Consider the following 25,395-nt stretch of genomic DNA (forward strand, 5'->3'; position numbering starts at 1 on the left):
CATGAGAGAGAGAGGGGAGGAGCGCGCGCAGACGAGAGCCCCGGTCTGCCTTTTTTTTTTTCTTTTTTTAGTTTTTTTGTTTTTTACTTTGTGTAACTATAAGTTTTTTTAATTAAAAACTAGTAAAAATGCAACTACAACTTTGACTTAATAAAAATTGAACTAAAATGGGTACTAAAAAAGAACTAAAATTTTGACTTAATTAAAAACTTTGTCTTAATTAAAAACTTTGACTTAATTAAAAACTTTGTCTAAAAAAAGAACTAAAATTTTGACTTAATAAAAATGAACTAAAATTCTGACTTAATAAAAATTGACTTAATAAAAAATGAATTAAAATTTTGACTTAATAAAAAATGAACTAAAATTGTAACGCCGTACCGTCGCCAACGCCGTCAACGCGCCAACGCTACCTCTATTCATAAAAATGTAACGCCGTCAACGCTACCTCTATTCAACGCGCCAACGCCAACGCTACCTCTATTCAACGCGCCAACGCCAACGCCGTCAATGCGCCAACGCCAACGCGCTCGTCCTCGCCTCCCTCTTCCGCGACACCCTCTCCCACCCCTTCCTCGCACCCTCCTTTTGCCACCGCTATTTCACCACCGCCACCGGTCTCTCGGTCACTTTAAAATAACTTAACAAAAGTTTGTCACTTTTAAAATAACAAAAATAACTTAACCACCGCGCGTATACGGAGGGGGCAGCGCTCGTCGCCCCCTCCGTATACGCGCGGTGTTTTTTTTTGGATCGAGAGGGGGCGGCGAGGGTTATGTGTCCTCGGCACCGCTACCGCCCTTTCGCCACCGCCCTTTCGCCACCGCCACCGGTCTCTCGGTCACGCGTTCACTGCGTCCCCCCTCTCGCCTCCCTCGTCGCCCTCTCTCTTTATATGTAGAAGAGATGTGATAATGCATATACACAATTAATTTGTTTTGACTACATGTTTTCAGGACTGACATATGGCGGACGATAGAGCTGACCCAATTATGGACAACTATGATCCGGACGCTGAAGACCATATTTTCGGCATCATAAAAGGCGATATTCTATATGTGCCGACCGGACAAGAAGAAGATGATATCTCTTCTTATCTGAACCTTGAGGGTGAAGATGAAGGGCGCCGTCAGCAAGATGATGCCGAAGAAACGTCGATAAACGACGATCTTCAATTGGAAGTAGCAACCACCTCTGGCGCCGAGGTATATATATACATTGAGCTCTGGTGATACAAACTAACTGATTTGAATAAATATGTGTGTACTAACGCGCGCGACTCTCTTTCTTATTTTAGCCCTCGGACGGATCGTCGAAACAATCGAGTACGTCGTCAAAGCGTGGCGCAACCAAGACGATGAAACCAGGAGAAACATGCGCCATCGAGGTTATCGAGGAAGCAACTGGCAGGCCGCTGGAGCCCCGCAAGAACGCCACCAAGTTTATCAGCCAATGCGGAGCCGTTGTTAGAGACAACGTCTCGATCACCGTCCAGGAGTGGAATCAGCCAAAGAAGGCACGTCTTGGTTTCACTTTTGTCGATAAGAGAACAAAAAAAGATTGCTTCAACAAGCTTATGGAACATTTCGTTCTACCTCCGGAATACCACAAATACGATGAGGAGGGTAACAAGATTGAGGAAAACAAGGAGAGGTGCAAGCTAGTCAAACAGTTCGCTCTTCATAAGATGTCCGACGCATTCCGGAAATACAAGCAAAATCTAGCCCATGACTTTGTCAAGCAGAACAAGACTCCGGATTTCAAAGGACAATATGAGAAACTGCAACATGATTGGCCAGAATTTGTGAAGCAAAAGAAATCAGAGCAGTTCCTTAAATTATCGAAAAAAATAAGGAAAATGCGGCTAAGAAGGAGTACAATCATATTATGGGGCCAGGAGGGTATCGCCTTTGGATGCCTAGGTGGGAGAAGATGGAGAACGAGCTGAGGGCGCGAGGAATCCGTCCAGGTACGGAGGGATGGGACCCAAGGGCCAAAAGCTGGTGGTACGGGCATGGGGGATCGCTGAACCCGGAGACAGGGGAGTGTGTTTACCAGGGCAAAATAATTAAACCCACCCAAAAGCTTATTGAGGCAATGAGGGATGCTCAAGAGGGGAGGATCAAGTTCAACAGAGAGAACGACGCCCTGACAAAAGCCCTCGGGAATCCTGAACACGGAGGACGTGTACGAGGCATGGGGCACATTCCGTGGAAAGTAGGGTTCCCCCAGAACGATGACCCGTACGGTTACAGAAGCCGTAAGAGAAATATGGATCGGGAAGCAGATGTTGTGGCGCGGTTGGCATCGGAAATGGATGTGATGAAGAAAACCGTGAGTGTACTAGTAGCCGAAAGAGATGCAGCTCGGGCGCAGCATGAAGATCATCCATTGGATCTCGGAAGCCAGCAGCGGAGAAGCAGTGTGGCTTCCATGGAGGCCCCACCGGCTGGTGCACCGACGATCGAAATTACTGCACCGGAGCCTCTGGTGGTCAAAATTACTGCACCGGAGCCTCCTCGCTACCCCGTGGACGATATAAAGGAGATGAAAGCATGTCATCTGTATTATCCTATCGGGAACATGTCCATGAAGGTAGCCATCGGCAGTGCTTTACCACCTGGAGCACTCCACCACAACAACCCCATTTAAGATGGCTATGCTCGTGTCACGGTGGAGGACATAGTCCAAGGGTTTGAGGACCTGGACATTGACATTGCTACACCTGAAGGGGCGACAAGACTTGGAGATGTCAAGCGCCAGTTCATTCTATGGCAGAAGAAGTTTATCAATTTTCCGGGCGAGGCGCCAACAAGTCCACCCCTACGGTGGTGGTGGTGGCGGCGGTGGCGGTGGCGGTGGTGGTGGTGGTGCTTCACCTACACCTCCTTCACGTCGCCCGACGCCGCCCCCAATTCACCTCCGGCGGGTAAGGCCGCCGCCCTAGTCCGCCCCGGCGGGTAAGCGACGCCGCCCCCAATCCACCTCCGGTGAAGAAGCGGCGACGATCCTGGATTATTAAGCCGGACCCTTATGTACCTAAGAAAACAAAGGTACCGGAGCCATCACTGAAGCTTCTCCCCACGAGGCCTTGGGAACGTAGTGCCGAGGAAGTCGAGGCGGCCGCGACTGCTGAATATGAGAAATAGAAGGTGGACTGCAAGAAGAAAAGAGAGCCCGAGCCCAAGCCAGTATTTTCTGATGAGCAAAAGAAGTGGGCTAAGTCATTTTTGAACACACCGTCCCAAGCCGCGAAGAATGTCGACGACTATGCACGTGAACTAAAGAAGCAGGCACGCATATTGAAGGAGAAGAAAGAGGAGGCCGAGAAAGCGGAATTACAAAGTGCACAAAGCGGGAAACGAGTTGCCCAGCTCGGGGAACAAAGTAAACAATCGATTGCCCCGCTTATAGTGACAGCCGCCGGTCCGGATGCCCCCGATATCATAGAAGCTGCGGCAGCACAGGGATTGACTGTAACGAGTGCCAGAGAACAAGCGGCCAACTTAGGTATTACTCTTCGTGAACTGTTAGGCCTTGATGAGGCGCCAGTGAAGGAGGTAGTACTTACATATGTGAAGAATGGGCGTCTCGTCGAGCCTGCGCAGGAAGAGGATCTACCTTCACAAATGAAAGGTCTGCTGAACTGGTACAAGGGTTACATAAAACATAAAAACGCCAAAGATTATATTTATGCGGAAGTTGGATATGAGCATCACTTCAAACATTACTCTGTACAAATTCATCTGAGTGAATTGTTCCAGCTTTTCAATCTGCGCGAGCTCGACAAATCTATCATCAGTTGCTACGTTCTGTAAGTGATTTATTTCTACCCCATCTCGTTCATATTGCCTGCACTATATATATATATATATATATATGTCCTAACTATATTGTTGTGTCCGCTATTATACATGCAGATTGAAGATTAAGGAATGCAGAGTAAGGAACATCCATGATGTTGGGTTCATTGACCCACACATCGTTAATGGATATACGTTACAGCATCACCCCGCCGACGTGGAGGAAGACCTGTGGCGGTTTCTTGATAAGCAGGAACTCAAAAGTGATATTCTATTTCCTTACCATTTTGGGTGAGTGTTTATGTCTTGAGCACATTCTCTTTTGTTTACTCCATGCATGGTATGTGGCCGGCTAATCGATGAGTTATGCATGACGTACTGTGCATGTATCGTGTCCGCAGGTTCCACTGGATTCTGCTAGTAATTAAAGTTGACAAATCTGAATGTCTCGTCCACGACTCTCTGAATATGGATAAGGCGCTTTGGGCCGACATGAGACAAATAATTCAAAAGTAATTGTTTTCATTCATTTGCGCTCTATATCGATCGGCCTATTTCGTTCATTTCCTAATTAAGCTTCAAGTAATTAACTAATAACTCTCTTATTCATTTAATTTTCTTTGCCTCGTAGGGTTTGGAGACGGTTCCTCAGATAAAAAGGTCGGTGAATTCAAAAAAGAGCTACACTTCATGCGGTCAAAGGCTAAGAATGGTGGCGATATTCAGCCACCGGGAACCAATCTGTGTGGATACTATGTCTGTGAGATGATCCGGAGATACACCTCTGAGCGCGTTCCGAGTGATCTCAATGCTCAGAGGAATAACCTCCGGATGATGCTTAGTCCAGAAACTCGCTTCCGACCACTTCAAGAGGAACTAACTGGATGGTTCAGGAGGGAAGTCCTCGATCCTAAAGGAGAACATCATTGCGAGGACGTAGAACTATACATGCATTAAATTATGTATGTAAACTTGTTCAAACTTGTATATGGTCATCCGATGATATTGAATATATATTGTATATTCCTCTTGAATTCTTTTTGGTTCTAATTTCAAATTTGTTTGAAATTGTACATTCATATGCATGTATATATGTAGTACCGTAGAATATGTGAAACTCCTTCAAAATTACAATAAAGCACAAAAGAAATAAAACAATACAAATTAAACAGAAAACATGTTTAGGGGGGGGGGGGGCAGGTTTAGGTGGGGCCTAAAACCCTAAACCTGCGGCGGCCTTTAGTCGCGGTTGGCCAGAAGAACCGCGACTAAAGGTCCTCCGCCCCGACGGTCGCCTGGCGCCCACGTGGACGGGCTTTTAGTCGCGGTTCGTAAGCAACCGCGACTAAAGGGGGGGCTTTAGTCGCGCTAATTTGGTCGCGGTTGCGCAACCGCGACTAATGGCAGTTGCGAACCGCGACCAAAGGCCCTTTTTCCACCAGTGAATCATTTGGCATAAAAGAAAGATCTTATCCAGTTGGGGTGAGTGACTGATGAACCCCGACTAGGCACCCAAACCGCGTCCGCCAAAATCTTACTTATAATTTATTTTATAACTTCTAGTCCTCCATTCGATCTGAATTAACTGAGGCAGAATATATCATACCATAATCAGTACAATATACAAGTGTTTTTTTTTTTGCGAAACACGGTACAAACGTAGACGCTCATATATACGCACATACACTCACCCATATGAACGCACACACGCACACCCTACTCCTATGAGCAACTCCGAAAAACCGCATCCAAGAAACTTCATTCGACGAACTTAAAATTGACGAAGTCACCACAGACGCCTCGCTGTCGACGGAAATATCGCCTCCCACTGAAAAATATTCTGCCTTTCATAAGGCACCAAAATGTCAAACCTGAAGTTTGAACTCTAGTGGGCTGTGGTGCCACTGCCCACTTAACCATCCAACCACAGGTTGGTTCTCAGTACAATATACAAGTGTATTACTGAGATATGCTAGTAATTAATTTGGGACACAGAGAATATAAATTTGGTCCAAAAATTTAGACTAGGATTGACAAAATAAACCACTAGTAGGATTTTGGCGCTTCTAAGTGCATGTACAATAAAGATAGTTTTAGTGGTGCCACGTAGGATAGATGCTAAGTAGAGAAAAAAAGTTTAAAAAAGGGTTTTGCCTTCTTTTAATTACAAGATGATCTCGTAACACAATCTCTGTCACCACATATTTAGGATGTAAACTACACTATAAAATAACCAATGTATAACCTATTTACTGTTATATCTAAATTAGATGACAGGATTAAGAGAAAATGGTCTTATCAACCATTACTCATGCCCTAGCACCTACCACCGACAAATATGCATGCACCGTGTCAGTGTCCTACGTACCTAGCTAGGTTTCCATATATATATATAGCCCGTAAATTTGCTCCCATTCCATTTCTAACCGATACTCAGTATCATCCTCGATCGGCGGCTCGTCTCTATCAGACTAGATCAGTACATATATGGATGGATAGATATATACACGGACCACACTAGCTAGGTGGTTATCGTACGTGGCGGTTTAATCTCCACAACGTCACGTGCGTGCACCGTATTTGCAATTGTCCGGATGAATATCGTTCCTGCTACGGATCGAGTACTACTGATCGATATATAGATCATCAACGTTATGGGAGAGGATGACTAGATCTTATTTTCCTCTTTGAGGATTCTAGCTACGGAGTTGTAGCTGGTATACGCTCAGCAAAGACGATAAACACGTATACGTACATACAGTTAATATACAGCGCGTGCACGTGTGTGTCTATTGATGGCTTGCGCGCGAGAGTAGGCGACAGCACGTATAAATAGAGATGGATCGACGGCACGTACGCTAAGATGTCTAGATCGACGGAGTATAAAAAAAAGGTGAATTATTATTACTCTATACGATGCGTGCGTGCACGTGAAATTCATACACTCCCGGATCTACGGAATACGTACGTAGTATCATGCACGGTATATCAAGCACTACCTCCGATCAGATTGCAACTAATTACGCACTTTGTAGCAAGCTAGCCTAATTATCGCCTGTTAGCTACGTACTAGTGGGTAGTAGGCTAGTAGCTAGGTTTAATTAGAGCAAGGAAGCAAAATCCTCTCGCATGATCATTAGACCGTACGTACGTTCGACACGTTTTCAGGGGAAGCATCATAGCTACGTACACGTGCGTACAGGGTACTTGTATAACAAGTTACACGCATGTTATGGCCGGCACGTTTCGTGCTCGCAGTGGCCGTTAGATACGCAACTGAGATCAGTGATGATGCTGATGACGGCGTACCGACCAGTTGGATGGCCTGAGACGGGAAAGGCGAGTTGCAAAAGTTTTTTTTTAGACAAACATTTTTTCTTGCAAGAGTATGCAAAAGTAGGTATATAGATAGCAGATACTTGAGTACAAGAACACCACCATTCGTTGCGAGTAACAAGCGTAGCAACAATTGCACAAGAGCCACCATCGATGAAACAACACGATAATAAAGAGCATATTCTAAGCTAGACACCAAAGCCGCGTCGACCGCCGCGCGGCATCTCCAAAGAACAACCGCTTCAAAAGGATTCTCCTTGTCGACGCACCATCTAAAGGAGGTAGATGGCGGGACTTGGTTGGCCTCGAGAAGTAATCGTCTTGGACTTGCCGACCATGACGTTCATTGCACACGTGAAAATCAGCCATAGATAGCGACAAGCACTGTAGGAGGGCAACCTAGATCCTCCATGCCGTGTCTCCAAATGCGATGCTTCCAACAGAGTGATGATGTTGAGGACGCCACCATCGCGAAGCCCAGAGACATCTACCAAACTGGTGAGAAAGCGAGTGAAGTATCGACGCACCTCGACAACACCTCCAAGGAAGGGAACGACAGGGTGTCATCATCGCCAGACTTTCGTCCGTAAAGATGCACATTGCCCTCCCTACCCGCCGAACTAGGGCAGTCGTCCAAGTTGTTCACCAGGCAAGACTATTTCCTTACCTGGCTTTTTGCAAAACTATTTTGAAATCTCCAAGTTCCACTTTATTGAGAATGAAGTCGAAGTTGTGCAAGTCGAGTGCCAAGGAATGTCATGTGGACTAGCGCCACCTGCTTCAGCATCATGTTTCCTGAGCACCAACCTACACTAATTAATTTGGGTCTACTCTCGATGACGTTAAATTTAGGAGTTAGATTTCAAACTGGTTTTGCGAGAGAGGTAAGACAAGAAATTAGTTTAGCTTTATCAAAACAATATATAACTTGTAAAAGGCTTATGCCAGGTTCCCCCGTCAATGTAGGGCCAGGTGCATGCCATTTCACTGACGTGCAGGATCAACGGGAAAGGAATCCTATCCTCTGAGTCTCCACACAACTGTTAATTTTCGCAGTTTCTAAAATCTCTCAAATGTCGCCAGAATGTTTTTATTTCCTCGCGGGAAAACAAAACGCCTTGTTGCCATAGCAACACCACACGGCAGAATATGCCCTTTCCAAAGAAATCAGCAAAAGTACAATCTCGAAGAATTTTCGGTGCGTAAGAATAGCAGGCACGTATATTAGTACTACGCAAATAAACAACCGACGAAGTACACTAGCATCAAAACGAATACTCTCTCCCTCTCATGCCAGAACACTGCAAACATTCTCAGTTTTTGCAACAAAAATGTGCATACATATTCTGGGTCAGCTAACCACCCATGTATAAATTGTTTGTACGGCATTACAGTATTTACAGGCTGCACGCGGCCGGCTGTCCCTCACATCCCAGGCATTGCTAGCTGTGCGTATATGTTTTTGTCGTCAGGAGCCAGGTTAAAATCCTCTGAATTTGGTCGGTTCTTACAGCACATCTAAGCACCCCTCACTCCTCGTTATACAAAACTCATGGAGCCGCTTAATTACCTTGGACTTGACTTGCACTGCAGTGATAGATGCCTTGATTAACCAACAGGAGAACCACATATCCTTTCAGATTTGGGGATCTAGAGGAATTGATAATACTCTCTCAGTTCCATAAAATATGTAGATGGAGGGAGTAATAAAAAGCGATGCAAGTTTTTTGTTTGTTCCATGGGTCAGTCAATAATGCATATGCAGATGCAGTGACAGTGCAGGCACAGATGATTGATTGTTAAATATGACTACCCCTGCAAAAAATTAACTGTCTGTACATGTACTCTGTCATGTATGCATATATACAGTGCGTAGCAAGTGTTCAACAGTAGTCTCGCTGACTGCCGATCAGAAAACAGTGGATGTGGTCTGAACTCGTTTGTCCATGCATGCATGCATGAGATCTCCTACCTACTATTGTTAACATGTTAGAGAGATTTCATCGTGATTTGACCGGTCTTAATCCTGGTCCAATCAGCCAGGCTCAACAAGCTACCAACATGTGCATGCCCTCCATACATGATACATACAGCCACCTAACCAAACTGCCTCTGATGCATGTGATTAATTCACTAGTGTTTTGCAAACCTCACAAGCCCCAATGGAGAAATTAACTAATTAAGAGAGAGAGAGATTAGTACTACTCTGGGTGCAAAGCAACGTACCAGCATTGTGTCGCGAGACAGCCATGTTTCTTCCAAGATTTGCTGCGCTTAAACAATCGGATTTGATCTGGGCTTAGTTAGCACTTAGCAGAGGAGGCCATGTGGGCGATGCCTGCCAGGTCAGGTCAGGTCCAACGAGACATATACACTTTGCCACGGCTGATGATGAGATCCACATATTCTTTCCCACTGTTGGAGCAACTCATGCTTGATTAGCAAGTGATTAAACGTGGTGCATATGTGTGTAGTAAGAAACCAGATTAATCTGGTACGTAAGTGGGTAGTTTATAGTGGTTCGAGAGGACAATGAGAACTCAAGAAAACTTACCTTTCTTACACTTCTCTCTGATGCCAAGGTTCAGTCTCGAGTGGATGCATGATCAAGCTCTGGTCAGAGCATGGCTTTTTTTTTTCACCGATGAAGGCACTGAATGATGAAGCCCCTTTTCCCCTTCTGTCCATTGATGAAGCTATATAGAACCTGAAGTTTTTTCATACTGCAAAAGGAAAATTCAGCAGTTCACGAGACAAATCATGGCTTAACTGATTGCAGCAGGTTCAGATCTAGTTCAGGGCTTGCAGTCTAACTAAACATGGGAGGATGTTTATCCGTTCTGGATTTAGAGCAGGTAAGAAAATAAAATGATTGAGTTGTCCTGCTGCTCACAACAAAAATATGACAGGCTGTTTGTGTTTTAGTCCAGGAAAATCTAGCCTCAAGATACACCCCACCAGGGGGAGGAGCTGTCAAGCAATGGCATGGGAGGCAAGTTATTGGATTAGTGGCCGCAGAAGAAGCATGTGAGCTTGACACCCAAATCATAAATGTGAGTATTGGGGGAACAATTCTGAACCCTCTAAAGAGTGGAGAAAAGCAGATGAATGCACACCTGTCCTACTTAATGCAGATCACTCTCCACTTGTGATGCCACCATTATTTATTCTCCTCAGATGCTTCACAGCTTTGGGAGCCACCACAAGCATAAATATAAGTAAAATAATTAGCATGCACACAACACCCATCCACATTGCTTCCAACTCAAGACCTGGTTGTACTTTGTAACCTGTGATGCTCCAACAACCCATATTGTATAGCCACCCCTGCATGCATGCTGACCTCATATGACACCAGCATCAAATTATAAACTAACATGGCCGGTTGCCTCAAGATGAAGGGTCAATTGGTTCTTAATCTACCATGCAGTGAGCCCTCAAGATCACAAAACAAGGATTTTGCTATGGTTATCCTTTGATTTGTTGTCACTGTCAGTAGATTGGGTCTCAAGGACTGTGCAAGGGAAGGGGATCCAATGGAACACCAACAAGATCATTGGCTACACCAGGATCAGATTAAAAGCTGCATGCATGTGCAGGTTCAGTCCTTGCTCAGTTACTAGATTTTATATTATACACTGCTGTGATAGGAGGGCCAATCTTGCTATTGCGGTAGTAGATGACCAGGAGAAACTAAATGTCCCGAAAAGGATTTCACAGATTTTTCTAAATTTCGGTGTATCTATACATTATAGAACACTAGCTATGGCGATACATTAGCCGGATTTAGACAAATCTACCGGCATCCTTGTCGGATGGAGCGAGTAGAAGAATATATACCATTAGCAGACTAGCTAAAAATAACAAACAGATCTGTGCTAATTACCATTGCAACTTTTTGGTCCGCATCTCGTATATGTATGTAGTACCTATCATGGAAAGACATGGGCTATATAATCATATTGACATGACTTGCAAGCACTAGAATAAAAATGCTCTATCAGGGCAACTACTCCATTGGCTTGACATGTGCATTGTAAAGTGACTCACTGAAAGTTGGAAGCTTGGCTTTTCCTAGATCTAAGAATGGTCGACATGACATGTTCTTTTCTCTACTTTTCTACGTGCTTTCTTCTCCTCCAGATTTCCCTCACAAAAAAAGAGAGTCAGTAATGTACAAGGAGGAACAAACAAGACAGTGCAGTGCTCGGTGGCAACACAGAAACCAAAAATGGACGGCAGAGAAGAAACAAAACAAAAACTCAACTCAAACAGAAGATCAGCAGAATGTATTCTTGGAAAAGGTGACAAACTTTGATCAAGAAACCTTACAGAGTTACAGTTACCTAAACTGCTAAAAAAACAGAGCAACGCATTGTTTTTTTCTTGTGTTTTCTCAAGCACGCACGCTTCATTTTGTATAGCATCACATCACCTTAAAATTCAGATTCAATTCCTGGGCAGATAGATAGCTAGCTAGGTTGCTTTGCGCCTAGTCATGTGTTGGAGCACTCGGAGTTGAAGGTTAATTATGCAAGCAAGCAAGCAATGGCCAGTGGCACGTGAGTGGGGCTCGCCACCACAGCACGTGCTCGCTCCACATGCATGTTTTCTCCCAGCGTTTCTTCATCACCACTGCTTGTCATTGAGGATTGAAACTGCAGTGGTGAGCAAGAGAAGTTAATCAATGAGAGATATACTCCTATATGGATATGGTCAAGAGAGAAGAAGAGGAAGAAGACAAGGGGGGCTTTCCCTTTTCATGGGATCCCCTACCCCCCTATCCACCCCTCTTCCATCTTTGCCCATTCCTACTTCTTTATCCCTGGCAGACAGACACTCACTCAAAACTACTCATGATGCTGCTGCTGCTGCAGGAGCTGTGATGAAACTTATGTAGATATGTGCATGCGTGCGTCCATGGACATTGATGTGCTAAGCTCCAAACTGTATATATATGCTGCATTTGTTTGCTAATTCTGAAAAATATGAACCAAGTAGAGCCCAGCAACATTTTCCAGTTGGTTAATCTGGCTTGAAGAGATCATGTCCATATATACCTGATGATTTGGAGGAAGCAGCTCATGCAAACAGCATTTCTACTGGGCGATCTACACTGGTCATTTGCTAGCTGCTGTTGCGTTGATCAGCTCTTGTCGTCATCACAGGAAATCAATTGCAAACACAGGTAGGCTCATATGAGAGTCTGCTACAGTGGCGTCATAGACTAATATAACTGGGGACTATAGCATGGTCAATGTCCTGCACGCAGAAGCAAACGATTCTCCAGCACAGTGGCCCTGCTGGAGCATTGTCCAAAACTCCAAGCCCATATGCATTATTTCGCCTCACATTCTCATGTCTCTAGCCAGCATGCAATGCATCATGCATGTGAGGGCCATCTCATGCATCTCTCTGTCCCTGTCTCTCTCTTGTTCCAATTAAGCCGCAATGCGACCTGTGACAAATGGATGGCTGGCTGGTTGGCTGACCGGCCGGCGTACGATCTGTCCGTTGGATGGATCAATCATCCCATCTCCCTGTGCCCTGGCCGTAAGGGCACTGCTGCTAGCCGGCTACCTGCTTCTTTCCAGCTCAATATGTATGTGGGACCATCGCCACGGCGGTTTCTGACGATCTGGACCATTGGAGACCGGGGGGACGGCCCTGATCGGCCGAGGCCGAAATGCTAATACGGTTGGAGAAGACCTGTGTCAGGAGAAGAAACGGTGCTCCTCCTAGATAGCTTATCCAGTCTTTTGTTTGTTCCTATTCATCATACATTTGCAAAATCTTTGCTCTTGCCAGTCCTGCATTGCACGCATGACATCCTATTTCAGATATTGGAAGAATAATCCTAGGGACGATGCAATTGAAGGTCCTGTTCAAAGGGCGAGAATTTTCCTTGAATTCTAAGAGAATTTATTTATGTTGTTTGTTTACCGCATATTGATACTGGGAAATATGCATGGATGCCTGCCTAGTTGCAACTGAAAGCCAATTTCTCAATCAATGAATGGATGACTCACCTGGACTGTCATGGTCAAGTTGAAGGACTTGCAGGAGTTGACTATCCAAGTGAAGAAGAAGCTGGCTGCATGCACTTGCAGCAGCAACAACATGGGCACCTTGGCCTCGCATGATAATGGACTGGAGCAGAGTAGAGTGAGGATCTTCTCTGCAAACCCATTCCTCTTGGTGCTCATCAGAACTGGCATCAAATTGAATGAAAACTCCAGCTCCTGCCACCACAAAAGGGAAGTGTCATTTCTTGGTCATGTGCTCCAGTGCATAAGCCACAACAAATGTTGCTGCCATATAGCTGCTTTTTCCCCTTCAGGGCAGTGGCAAACAAGCAACATAATCAAGATGATCATTGGAATGAAGTAAACATTCTTATATGTAAGCAGAAAGAATGACTTAAGAACCTAATGATGAGTAGAGAGAACCAAACAGATTGAACAATTACACAGCTTTGTCTGGAATCTGAACAGATGAACTTCATGCTACAGAGAGTGGACTGTTACAGTAGTGAGGCCCATATATATGGGGCCCTTAGTTATTGGCTGCTCAATCCATCAATCAAGTTGAATTTCTGGAGTAATCCTCCTTTCAAAACATAAGGCATCCGAAAAGAAAAGAAAAAAGCCATATGTATATGGGTGTACTGAAACAAACTTCAGAGATGTCATCATCCACATATTCTTCTAATCAAAACCACACTGAGCTAAAAGAGGAGGCACATTACACAATCGAAAACCCCGAAAAGCCTGTACAACACTTTAAGCATCCAAGTTCATGATGCTGAGCTACCTAGGCCTAGCAACTACAAAAACTAAGCCCTTTTAACACCAAGCAACCAAAGGGCAAAAACTAAAACGGAAGAAAACAAATCATCCTAACATTCTGCGAAGAAGATAGCAAGATGGTCGGCATTTATGACGAAATCTTGTCCTGCAAAACCCTCTGCCCACATGAAGTATATCTGCGCCATTTGTAACTTGTAGCAAGGTTGTTGAGTAGACCCTACAAGATGTTCGGCACTTGTGCTGAGAGCCTTTCCTGCAATTCTCTCATCTTTGAGCAGAGTTCCACCTTCTGCTCCTTGTAACTCTGAAGCAGGAAGTCCTTCCCTTCTATGACTTCCTTCAGCTCACCAACCTCTCTCTTGAGCATCTCCATCCTCTCTACCTCGCCGTTTCTCTTCTCAATACCAATGCAGTGCAGCTCAGGGTCATCGATACTGCTATCAGCATAGCCATTAGCATGCCCATTGGTGGCATCTGATTGCCAATGTCCAGCTTGCAAAGGCTTGTCGTGAGAGAGTGCTTCTGCGACACAGTGATCTGCAATGATCTTCCTTAACTGTTGAATCTCTCTCTCAGATTCGAACAGATCCCGGTTAGCACCATCCAGCTGAGACTGCAAGTTGGCGGTCTGCGTCTCCTGGATGCTGAGAGAATTCTTAAGATCAGCTATTTGTGCTTGCATCTCCATGATCATCTCATCACGTCTCTTGAGGTGCTGTCTCAACTTCTGTATGACCTCTCGCTTGCTATAAATGTCAGATCCTGATTCTGAAACACAGGGAGAGCCAGAACTGTTTGAGTACTGGAATGGTCTACGAGGATCTTCAAGCCGGTCAGGTGATGATGTCCACATGACGCCACTGTTCTCTTTGCTTGATTCTGGCCCTGGTATCTTTGCAAGAGGAAGGGAGGATTCATCTGGTTTTGATAAGGAACTTGCACGTGCATGCTTGAATTCCACTCCACCATCTGCAATTCCTGCATGCAACAACCAACACTTAACATTGCTTCCATCTTTTGAGACAACTTTGAATTTATAAATAAAGCAAGAAAAGCATCCAGTCTAAACCCAATGTCCAGAGTGAAACAATTCAATATAACAATCCTAAACCCACTATGGATATGTTGCCAATTATCAGAACACTGCCAGCATGTGGCTTAATCTTTTGCCTCATGGTTAGTATGCATGAATTATAGTATTCAGATTACAGAAGCGCAATTTGAGAATCCAATGACAGCTACGACATTAACTGTGTTCAACACTGTAGACTTCAAATTCTGCTGCAATGTGACGAATACTCGGCGACAGAACATGAATCAAGCTGCAGTAACAGTACCTGAAACACAACAGTGGCAATTGGTCTGGTCATTAAACCGGTACAGGTTTGAGTGCAGTCCACATGCTCCAGATCTTCTTTTGGCTGCAAATTAAGATAGTCAGCACTGACCAGACAGCGCACATGACAGCAGCAAGTAAGGGCTACAATCGCAAAAGCAGCATCAGAGATCATACCTTTAGAGGTGCTACTGTTTTGTTTCTTCATATCAAACATTTGCTTGAGCTTGCATCCGAGTCTGACTGAAAGTGTGCTCAGCAGAACACCACCTGCGACAAGAACCCAGCTTGCTCCTTCTCCCTGGCCATGGCTAGCCCTGCCCGCCTTCTGTATGCTCCCGTTATTAGTCTTGGAAGACCTCATCCTAAGAACGATCAGTTCCTTCAGCCGAGCGTACGCAGGTTAACAGGTCGACCTAGACAGACCTGCATGACGACGATGCATTAAACACCATGTTTCCGATGTGATTGAGTACAGGAAAAAAACACGTGTAAAATGAGATTATGCAGCAGCAAAAGCCATTTTTGCTGTAGGAAACAAAATAACACAGAAGCATCTCACTTTGGAAGGACAAACAGGAAATCAAGAAACACTGAGCGGTTCTTTCCGAATAAGGGAGGGGGCTCCCCTGCAATCTCATGCACCGTGAACGAAACTGATAGTCATAAGCAGCCCTCGGAGATTTAAAGGACGTTACAGTCCCAGGCCTTCCCTTAGAAGGAAAACTAGAACCAAAACAAATGTCGAAACAGACAGCATCGGCGCCAGCTAACATAGCGACGACACCGCAAGATCTTGAACTAACAGAAACACTAAGCGGTTCTTTCCGAATAAGGTAGGGGGAGGGGGGGGGGGGGGGGGGGCTCCCCTGCCATTTCATGCATCGTGAACGAAACTGATAGTCGCAAGCAGTCCTCGGAAATGAAAAGGACGTCACAGCCCCAGACCTTCCCTTAGACAGGCAGCATCGGCGCTAGCTAACATAGCGACGACACGACAAGATCTTGAACAAACAGAACCACTGGTGTAGCCTAGTGAAGAAGGCACAATCAGCATGGTCTTAAAAACAGGCACATGAAATGGAGGAAGCCACAGTGCTGCACTATGAACAACAAGGCACATTTCACTTCAGTATAGTATCTCAATTACGTTACCCGCTTCATATCACCACATCATAATAATAATGCATACACGGAGGCTAGGGAATCAACAGTGGAAGCTAGCTCCTGTAAGCCTCTAAGGATCGCAGCATTGGCACCACCCCCACGGTGTACAAAACCCTAACGGCGCAAACTAGTCGCGGTCGCCACTGGTACTATCAACGGTGGACGCTAATGGCGTCCCAGGCACCAGCTCGCCAGTCCCGATCAGAACCTGCCCGCGGACTGCGGATCTGAGGGAGTTGCCAGGTGAGGCGAGGGTCGGCTCACCAGTGCGTTGTTCGGTCGGTCGGTCGCCCGCCGCCCTCGCGTCCCGGCCGCCTTGGAGCTGCCCCGCCGATCGCCGTGGGGCGTGGATGCGCCGCCGCCGCCGGGCGAGAGTGGGGAAGGGCGAGTGGATATGGGCCCTCGAGTTAGTGAGTGGACGAAGAGACTGCGGCTGGTGGGGTTTCGGCCCATATTGGGATGGGCTGGGATTCCCCTGGCGTTGCCACGCTTAGCTCAAAAGAAAAGGAGTTCTCAAAAAAAAAAAAAGCTCAAAAGAAAAGGGGAAAAATGTTTTTTTTGGGAAATAAAAACAGAGCGCCTCGAATTTGCAAGGCCGTGTCTGACGTCCAGAAGAGCGAGCCGGGTTCGTGGCAAAATGGTCGTTAAAATTTCATTGACCAAGTCTAAGAGCAAGTGAGCAACACATCTGATGAGTGTACACTGCCAGCCATACATTGTTGTTTCAGGTGACACATCTCAAGTTTCACTCATAGATATGCAATGGTATATCCCAGCTTCGTCAGGTTTCGATCACCCATTCAACCCACATCTTGAATGCAAGTGTACATACAATCCGTGGGATAAAGTTGGCAAAACCCGATCCATAATCCAAGTTATAAAAGTAAAAGCTCTTTTCAAATGGTCAGGCCAGTCAGTCAACCTGACCGTTTGTGGAGAACTTCACGATCCTCTGCAACCACTCAACTTCCTTAACAATTGCATTCGCAAAAAAAAACTTCCTTAACAATTGCACTCGTTACTTTGCATGGTCTACCACGTCTACCCCAACTTCTTCCCCTTCTCTTCCCATTTGATCGACGCAAAACTCGAGTATAATTAAGTACCTAAACTCACTCCCCAGGATAAAGTTGTTTTCTACTTTGTGATCCATACTAAATGTTGTAGAGGTAAATGCTCTTTTGAAACGGTGTGTGGAGTTCACGAATTACAAAACCACGGCAACTGCTCTTCCTCATTACATTCCACTCATAGCCCAGGGTGGTCAACCGATCAACTGATCTGCTGCTGAGCCGCCTCCACATACTGCAGCGCGAGCTTCTTCACCTTGTCTCCCTCCTTGATCAGGAAGTTGGCATTTTGAGCCTCCGAGTGGTGCTTCATGACCTTCTCTGCCGTCTTGCCAACAGCCCACCTGTACTGCTCCACAGTAATCACACCGCTCTTGCAAAGCGGCCTGATGTTCTCTTTCACAAACATTTCAACCTACAAACAAGCATTCAGAATCCATCTCAGTGGTTACAAATATTCAGAGTCTTAGAATGTTCAGAACCTTACTCGAAATATTTAGGATCTAGAAATACATGTCCAGTGGAACATTGAAGTGTGTTGCCGGCCATACCTTCTTATACACAGAACTAGATGAATGTGACGCTTTGTTGCCATTGCCTGGATCAGGTGCTGGGCGGGTGGATGGCTTGTCTCCCTTGGAACGTTTACTGTTCGACTCTTGGCTATCGCTGCGAGGTCTCTCTTTACTGCTGGACTCCAATTTCGTTGGCTGGCTGGTTGCTTCACCTTCTTTCGGCGAATTATTCCCAACGCGAGATTGACTATGCGAGTCGTTCTCTGCTACATCCATCTCTTTCAACTTCTCCTCCTGCCCGGCGGTACCTCCATCGGGCGTCTCAACTACAGTTCCCTTATCTGTTTGACTTGTTTCTTCGCATACTGCATTACATCTATCAGCCTCCGCCAGGTTCACTGAACATGTTTTATTTGCTGTTGTTGCATCTGTAGTTTCTCTGATGGGCATCGATTTCTGATCCTCCTCGGAATTACATTTTGGTTGCTGACAGGACATCACTGCATCGAGGCTTTGACAATTTGCGTCAGCCAGAACCTGCACTGACGAATCGTCGTCACCTTTATGTGGGGGTGCATCCCTCACCCTTTTGCTCAGTCCAGAGTCCAAATTCACCACGGAAGTATCCTCTGCACTTGTATCCTTTTGTTGTGCAATATTTGGACAACCAGAAACTGCAGTGGAATTACCTTCAGCTGTGCTCATTTTTCTCTCAGGACTGTTAGGAGGGGAATCAAAGAGGCCTGCTCTTTTTAGTGCTTCTTCCACGCTGTTGAAACTAACAGTATGTTCACGCGCATTTTGTTCAGGCACACCACCTAATTCACTCTCATCAGCTTGTCTGTCAGTAGCAGGAAGATCCAAAAGGCCTGCTCTGCCCATTGCTTCTTCCACATCACTGCTACCAATGCTGGTGCTTTCAGTTCTAATCTGCGGCGATAACAGATCGCTGCTAATTTCAGTCTTTTCGGTTAGAGTCAAAGCATCATTCTCGGGTTTTGCCTCGGCAGACTGGCGAGTGGCCTGAGAGCAAAGATTCACATAAACTGATTTGCTACTGGACCTTCCGTAAATATCATATTCTATATTGACAGCATCAGCAATAGCTAATTCAGTATCTGCACATCTTCGAATAACATCCAAATTCGCTCTCTGCAGATAATGCTCAGCGATGCGGTAAAGTTGTGCCTGAAATACATAAGTTTGGTTAACAGTGTGATCACTAGAGAAGAAAAATATAAATGCACTAGCAATTTAATCGGAATTTAACTGAAATGGAATGCAGTGGGAGAAAATGATAAAGCCAGCTATGTGTAAGCACAATAAAGGACTTCCTGAATGATTTACCTGTCTAACCGCTGTAGGAACTTTCTTTTGGCGGCCCATTGTGAGCTGCGGCCTCATATCCAGCGGAAGTTTTGCCTACAAAAACCGAACAGGTTAGTGCTTCTAGGAGTCATCAATGAACTTATTTTGATTTTATTTGTATAAGCTAACACGCACTAGTTGAGGGTAGTTCTTGTTGAGATCATCAGTGCCTTCTGTTTGATCTTTGCTAGCAATAGAGCTGGCATTTTTTCTTGCCAGGACCTCAAGAGCCCATTTTCTTTTGTCATCCTTCACATCACCAGCAGACTGGTTTTGTTGAATCTGTGCTGCCTGACCATTTTTGTTTTCTCTTCTGCTCGATGCTTCTTTTTTCAGGGTCAAAGAACTCGGTACTTTCTCTGTGTTGTTGGGTGCATTTACTTTTGTAGTTGCAGTTACTGGTGAAGGTTTATTTGTTGATTTACCATCGATAGCTTTGATTTGGCTATTTTTATCCAATGGTGGGCATCCTTCAAGGGCAGAGAGAGGTTTTATGTCACTCTTCCTGGGAACAATTGATGCATCAGCCAGATATAACCTGGACAAAAAAGCTTTCTTCTCTTCAGCACTTTCTTTGCGTGGGCCAGTAGTCTCTGAGGATTTCTTGAGTAGCTGAAGTACTGATTGCAGTGTCTCAATCTTTTCGGGATTTATCCCTGGGGAGCAGCGATGTTTCCAGAAGTCAACTTCCCTGTCACGGTGCCATGCACTTCTTCTCCTCCCTGTGGATGTTGCATATAACTTTTTGGTCAGATTCTCACGTATCTTTCCCTTTTGAAGCAAAGACTTCCTTAAGAGCGAAGCATTGGGTCTTTTGTCTGGTCCATCCATTGACTTCCCAATTGCTGCACGGAATGCAGTCAAAAGTTTTTCATCAAAACCATTATCCTTCTCGAGTATACCAATACCATTATCTCTAACTACTTCCCTTATCTCTTGTTGTAGCTTTTGAACTGCAACATATGATTCTTTTCCTTCCTTATGGAAAATCTTCTTCATTCTAAGACCAGGCTTATCTCCTGCCCTTCTGCCTACAGGCTTTGCCAGCTCCCTCCCAGGATCTCTCATGTAGCTATTTCCTTCAACTATACTCATTATATCAGGGACCGGGACATATTTATCCTGTGTGACAATATTTGACGTATCACTGGTAACAGCTTTGGCTGCGGTAGAAGTAGTGTGACAGTCAGTTGAAGAAATGCTGGAGTTCGCAATGAGATGCATTTCCTGATCTGGCACTTCCAATCTTGCCTTCTTCGCAGGATGGCTAATTTCACTTCCTGATTCCATGTCACTGGTATTATGTATATCCCGCCTGGAGAAAAAAAAATTGCTAAAATGAATTTGTGTAGATCTATGAAACTCTCACGTGAGTGTGACAATCAGTAGCTCTTGCAAGTGAGTGCAAAGTGAAAGATTCTTACATGGGTTGCAACTGGGTGTCCTGGTCACTTTTCACCTGCTGATCTGTGTCTGTGTTGATCATATCAATGTCAGTCGATATTGCCACCTTACTAGCTGCATTGGTAAAAGGGGAAGATATTATGTTGGATGCACAGTTTGCCACATGACCCCTTGAACAGAAAACAATGCAGTACAATCGAAGAAGAATGGACTAATTTCGCAAGTTATAAGAATTACTTTTCATTGGTGTGACAATTGTAATAATCATTGATAGGCATGTAAATTAAGTTATCAAGTACACATGGTCTGTAGTAATGCTATAATTTCCTTTCACACTATGAAATCAACAAATTTCTACTACCAAAAAGAATCAACAAAGTTATACTACAATAGAAATTAACCAACTTCTGAAGATACAACTAAGCAACAGACGGTGTACTGAAATATCCACATATAGTGATTGAATGACAAGTTGGCACATGTTGAAGCATATTAATGTCTCATGAGCTTGAAGTATGAGGCCCTCAAGTATTGTGCTGGTACATGCAAATTACCAAACATACCTGCTGAAGAAAGTTGTGCAGATTTGATGACAGGAGATTTTTCATTACTGCTTGTAGGTAGCGCAATATCCTCTCCTGTACTTTCAGCCTCCTTATTTCCACATAATAATGAATAAGATGGCACATGTTGTGGTATTTCTGATCCTTCATTCAAAAGATTACCATGCTTTGCGCCAGATAAGCTAAATGCTGACTCATGTATTGGCGAAAGTTCTGATGATCTTTTTGTTGGATCAGAAGAAACCATGGCAGCAAGATTAATTTCCAAAGATTTATCCTGAGATCTACATGAACTATCTTTGTTCCTCAGGATACAGCCATTCACAACAGCATCAGGTGATAAATGATCTTGGGAATAGCTTGGATACGAATTGCTAGGAAATGCTTCTTGCACCGTCTTCGAGCTGAGTGAACCTTCTAATAAAGCACTCTCACTTCCAGAATTTACACCAACCATTGAGACAACAAGAGCAGTTTCACCATCATCGGCAACAGATACCGACACCTTCCCAGAAAATAATGCATCAGTAGATGTTCTATCAGAAACATCACTGATGGTTTGCTTCAGGATAACATCTGACTTGTTTTTCGCGTCAGTAACTACGCACCTACAAAATGCGATTGATAATTTCATTATTACCATATTACTCAACCAAAAGCAAAACAGATACTCCTACCAGAAAAAGAGTGATAAAAGAGAAAACTCAGAAAGTAACAAAGTATATAATTACCTTGGGCACAACCACGAATCTTCAGATGTAGTTTCTGGATTAAAGCCCACACATATCGCATGATACCTGGCTTAAGGATCAAAGTAATTAGAAAACTGAACTGGTTAACTAATAAATGGACATATATAGGATAATGATAGTAATACAGTTATATATACCACAGATCACAAGAATCACAAGCAATTGATGTATCTAAAGTTGAATCATCCTCAGCTGCCACAAGTCCACTCCTAATGATGCAATCATCACCATCCAAACAAATAACTGCCTGGAAATGGGGAAAAATAGCAAGCCACATATCAACTTTGGAAGAAAGTGAATATGGTGGTTGAAAATGAAATGATGAGGGTTATGTGAATATTATTACGGTTGCATCAATATAGTATGATGGGAAAGAAAGTGTGCTACTTTCGCCTTGCACATACCAATCATCATCCTCACTGCAGAATAAGGAAAACAAATAGCAGAAGTAACTTTATGTTATTTATTTGAGGCAAATAAATTAGTACAGACACAAGCATATGAAAGTACACCAGCAACGTTTTCTGCCTAAATGGTCAGGTGACTCAAGCGCCAGCTTATGGCTAGCATATCTGGCGAACGAAGAGCTTTCAGTAGCACTAAGGTTTAGTGAATAAGAGTATTTCTCTACTAAAGCTAATAATGGATACACAACTCAGAAGATGAAAGGCCCCCCAAAATGGCAGCAGGAATATAATATCTCTTATCAGGTGACAGGGTAAACAACACAAAAATTAACCAAACAAGTTTGAACTAAGATATGTTCAAACTGACAGTACAAGTCCTTGTGACCTTACCTTGTTAAAGGTTGATTGTCTTCAACACCAGCTCCAGTACTATCATATACCTTCAATAAAATAAACTATTATATGCCAACGCAGTTCTACCTCTCGAGGCAATAGCCAAGTTTTTTGCATTGAATTTCCAGAGTGGTGATAGCATATTTTCCAAGGAAGATTGCCAGCACTGAGGATATGTTTTACTTACTGGAGTGGATGTTATATGCTGAAATTCAACTTTGCAGAGGGGGCAGCGGTTTATGATGGCAGACCAGTTGTCTATGCATGTATAGCAGAACCTGTCATATGAAATCAGGTTATTTATTTACCATATTAAAGTTTAAGTAAATAACGCAGCACTCCGTCAAAATTCACACATACCACTCAATAAAAACTAATACAATAGCAGTGCTTATGTGGCTACAAATCATATTTTCTACACTTCCTGATATACAAAAGATAATTCATAAGATATTAGGATGAGCAGCACATTTGAGGGGCTACAAAAATTTGGTCAACGATGTCAATGCCAAATTAAAATTTGGAAGTAAGAACTTTAACTCAAAAAGACATGGGTAAGGCAAAGCATTTGAGTAAGCAAGTAATGATGGACGGTACAAAGTTATCAAATGAGGATGACTTGGACGGTGCATAACATCTATATGCACTGACACTTCACAGGTTTAGCCAACATACTTAAAAATATATAGCCAACATACTAAAAATATATAGACTGTAACCTACAAAGCTCCCTAGTTGCACAATTTTGACAGTCAAGACCTTAATGGTAAATATGCAAATACGCACAAATATTAGGAATAGCAATAGAAGCGTGAATGAGCCCCTACCAGTGTTGGCAACCATCCAAAAGTCCTCTATCGATGACAATATCTCTACAAATGCCGCAGATTTCGTTCTCCGATGTAGAATTTTCCTGCAAGGAACAGTTTGGACAGACGATTAAGGCAGGAACCATAATTATGCTAGGAAACAAGAATTAGATGTACAGGCAGGAGATATCTCTGTCTGTAATGGGAAACACACAGAACTAGTACTAACTGATTATACTTTGTTATAATTAGTGTGGATCCTCAATTTTCTCCTATCCCAGTAACCATTTCCAGCTCAGAAATGGAGAGCATCTCCCATAACTCAACAAGTTCATTGCTCCGATCAATGCATCGGATAATAGTTAGAAATCTACATATGAAAAGTAGGTATCGTCTCCTTGAACCCTTCCATTCAACCCGTTTAGTAACCCTAGCAAGTACTTGTTCGGTTAGATTTTAGCACAGCAGCACAAGAGGAGGGGTGCAGTACCGGCTCATCAACCTCCCCCTGCAATTCGCTCGGCTGCCCGTCCACGTCCATCTGCATCGACATCGCCGGTCAGCGGAAGCGGATGCTGAACTGGCCTTCTCTCGCGGGAGCGGCCCCAGACGAACCCTGCGGAATTCGCGAGCAATCAGCGTGCCGAGTGGGGAGACTCGAACTCGATTAGCGGAGGCTAACGATCAGAGGCAACCGCGGAGGAACGTGGGGTGAAGAGGAAGCTGTGGAAGTGCAGGGAGTCGGGGCGTACTCACCGTGCGTCCCTGCTCTTGCTGGGGCGGGCTGGAGGGGCGACGCCGGTGGTGGGTGGTAACGGCAGAGGTGACCAGCGCGGGACGGGGATCCGGCGGTGGTGGGGTTGGAGCTGGGCGGCGTGCCGAGGTGGTGGTCCAGGGGGAGCCGGGCGGCGGAGGTCGAGGACGGCGGCGAGTCGGTCGGGGCGGACGAGGCCGGCGGCGTCGATATCGGCACACGAGGGCGTGAGTAGGTGGGCAAGACGTAAACAGGCTTGGGCGCCACTAGCGGTGGAAAGCGGTGAATTAGGTGCCGCGAGTTGGAAAGTGTTTTTTTTTTGCGTATTGGACACTGGCATTAAAAGAAACAACGAACAGTACAAAACACCCCAAGAAAAACGAAAAGTACAACGAGATTCTTGAGAAGCCCTTCAACTTCAACCTCCAGACCGTGTCGACGGCGCGCCGCCGCCGCCGCTCCTCCCTGAGACGGCTTGACGTTATTGATTGCGGACGGGAAGTCGTCGAACGAGTCAAGAAGACCACATCCATTCCGAAGACGAAGAAGAAGGATGAACTGCCGCTGAAGCTCCTTGACGATCCGAAGATCCCCACAGCCAGACGAAAACCTCGAAGACGACACCACTCCCACAAGCCTCTCAACGTTGCCGCCGAGATGGGGTTGAAGCCGGGGAGACTTTATTGCATGAGGCGGCGCCACCACCACCTGAGCGCCGCCCCTACAAACTTTGACCCTACAAACGAAGAACGGAACCCACAAAACAGGGAGTGGAGCCCTCCCGCCGACAAGGGCCGCGATCCACCGCACCCCCATGGCCCGAAGGCCACAGAGGCGGGGCAGATCGGGCGGCACCGCCGGCAGGAGGCGTTGGTCAGATGCGATCTCGCCTGGAGCGGTTAAGTTGGA

The 25,395-nt window shown here is 44.9% G+C and overlaps 2 protein-coding genes and 1 long non-coding RNA gene across 5 annotated transcripts; all 3 read right to left on the reverse strand.

Annotated features, from left to right (window-relative positions):
• Positions 1-8,424: 8,424 nt before the first annotated feature.
• On the reverse strand, positions 8,425-10,968 carry LOC127327861 (uncharacterized). Of its 2 annotated transcripts, none has more exons than XR_007868815.2 (3): positions 9,694-10,968; positions 9,366-9,554; positions 8,425-8,726 (listed from the first exon to the last, which is right to left on the reverse strand). It is a non-coding gene; the product is annotated as an uncharacterized lncRNA (long non-coding RNA). The 2 variants fall into 2 exon arrangements; XR_007868811.2 differs by having other exon boundaries at positions 8,425-8,789.
• A 2,798-nt stretch (positions 10,969-13,766) lies between these two features.
• Positions 13,767-16,860, reverse strand: LOC127327830 (uncharacterized). Of its 2 annotated transcripts, none has more exons than XM_051354631.2 (4): positions 16,716-16,860; positions 15,462-15,710; positions 15,286-15,369; positions 13,767-14,917 (listed from the first exon to the last, which is right to left on the reverse strand). In XM_051354631.2, exons 2-4 carry the CDS (start codon positions 15,646-15,648, stop codon positions 14,166-14,168), a joined length of 1,023 nt encoding a protein of 340 aa, XP_051210591.1. In that variant the 5' UTR covers positions 15,649-15,710; positions 16,716-16,860; the 3' UTR covers positions 13,767-14,165. The 2 variants fall into 2 exon arrangements, with proteins under 2 accessions (XP_051210591.1, XP_051210590.1); XM_051354630.2 differs by having other exon boundaries at positions 13,767-14,926.
• A 544-nt stretch (positions 16,861-17,404) lies between these two features.
• Positions 17,405-24,737, reverse strand: LOC127327831 (uncharacterized protein At4g10930). Its single transcript, XM_051354633.2, has 14 exons — positions 24,489-24,737; positions 24,223-24,348; positions 23,751-23,836; positions 23,111-23,201; positions 22,921-22,970; positions 22,470-22,542; positions 22,261-22,370; positions 22,103-22,168; positions 21,372-21,979; positions 20,829-20,922; positions 19,540-20,719; positions 19,384-19,458; positions 18,073-19,224; positions 17,405-17,936 (listed from the first exon to the last, which is right to left on the reverse strand). The coding sequence occupies exons 2-14, from the start codon at positions 24,283-24,285 to the stop codon at positions 17,724-17,726; spliced, it is 3,861 nt and encodes a 1,286-aa protein (XP_051210593.1). The 5' UTR covers positions 24,286-24,348; positions 24,489-24,737; the 3' UTR covers positions 17,405-17,723.
• Between the last annotated feature and the right edge of the window lie 658 nt (positions 24,738-25,395).

The sequence above is a fragment of the Lolium perenne genome, chromosome 1 (assembly GCF_019359855.2).
Source record: "Lolium perenne isolate Kyuss_39 chromosome 1, Kyuss_2.0, whole genome shotgun sequence".
Taxonomy (NCBI): domain Eukaryota; kingdom Viridiplantae; phylum Streptophyta; class Magnoliopsida; order Poales; family Poaceae; genus Lolium; species Lolium perenne.

Coding starts and splice junctions, on each gene's coding strand:
- LOC127327830 (XM_051354630.2), bottom strand. CDS start 15,648: ATGAGGTCTTCCAAGACTAATAACGGGAGCATACAGAAGGCGGGCAGG. Junction 15,370..15,461: donor AAACAGTAGCACCTCTAAAG/GTATGATCTCTG, acceptor CTTAATTTGCAG/CCAAAAGAAGATCTGGAGCA. Junction 14,927..15,285: donor TTGCCACTGTTGTGTTTCAG/GTACTGTTACTG, acceptor TGTTGCATGCAG/GAATTGCAGATGGTGGAGTG.
- LOC127327831 (XM_051354633.2), bottom strand. CDS start 24,285: ATGTCGATGCAGATGGACGTGGACGGGCAGCCGAGCGAATTGCAGGGG. Junction 23,202..23,750: donor TTGGATGGTTGCCAACACTG/GTAGGGGCTCAT, acceptor TTCATATGACAG/GTTCTGCTATACATGCATAG. Junction 19,225..19,383: donor TTCCTACAGCGGTTAGACAG/GTAAATCATTCA, acceptor TATGTATTTCAG/GCACAACTTTACCGCATCGC.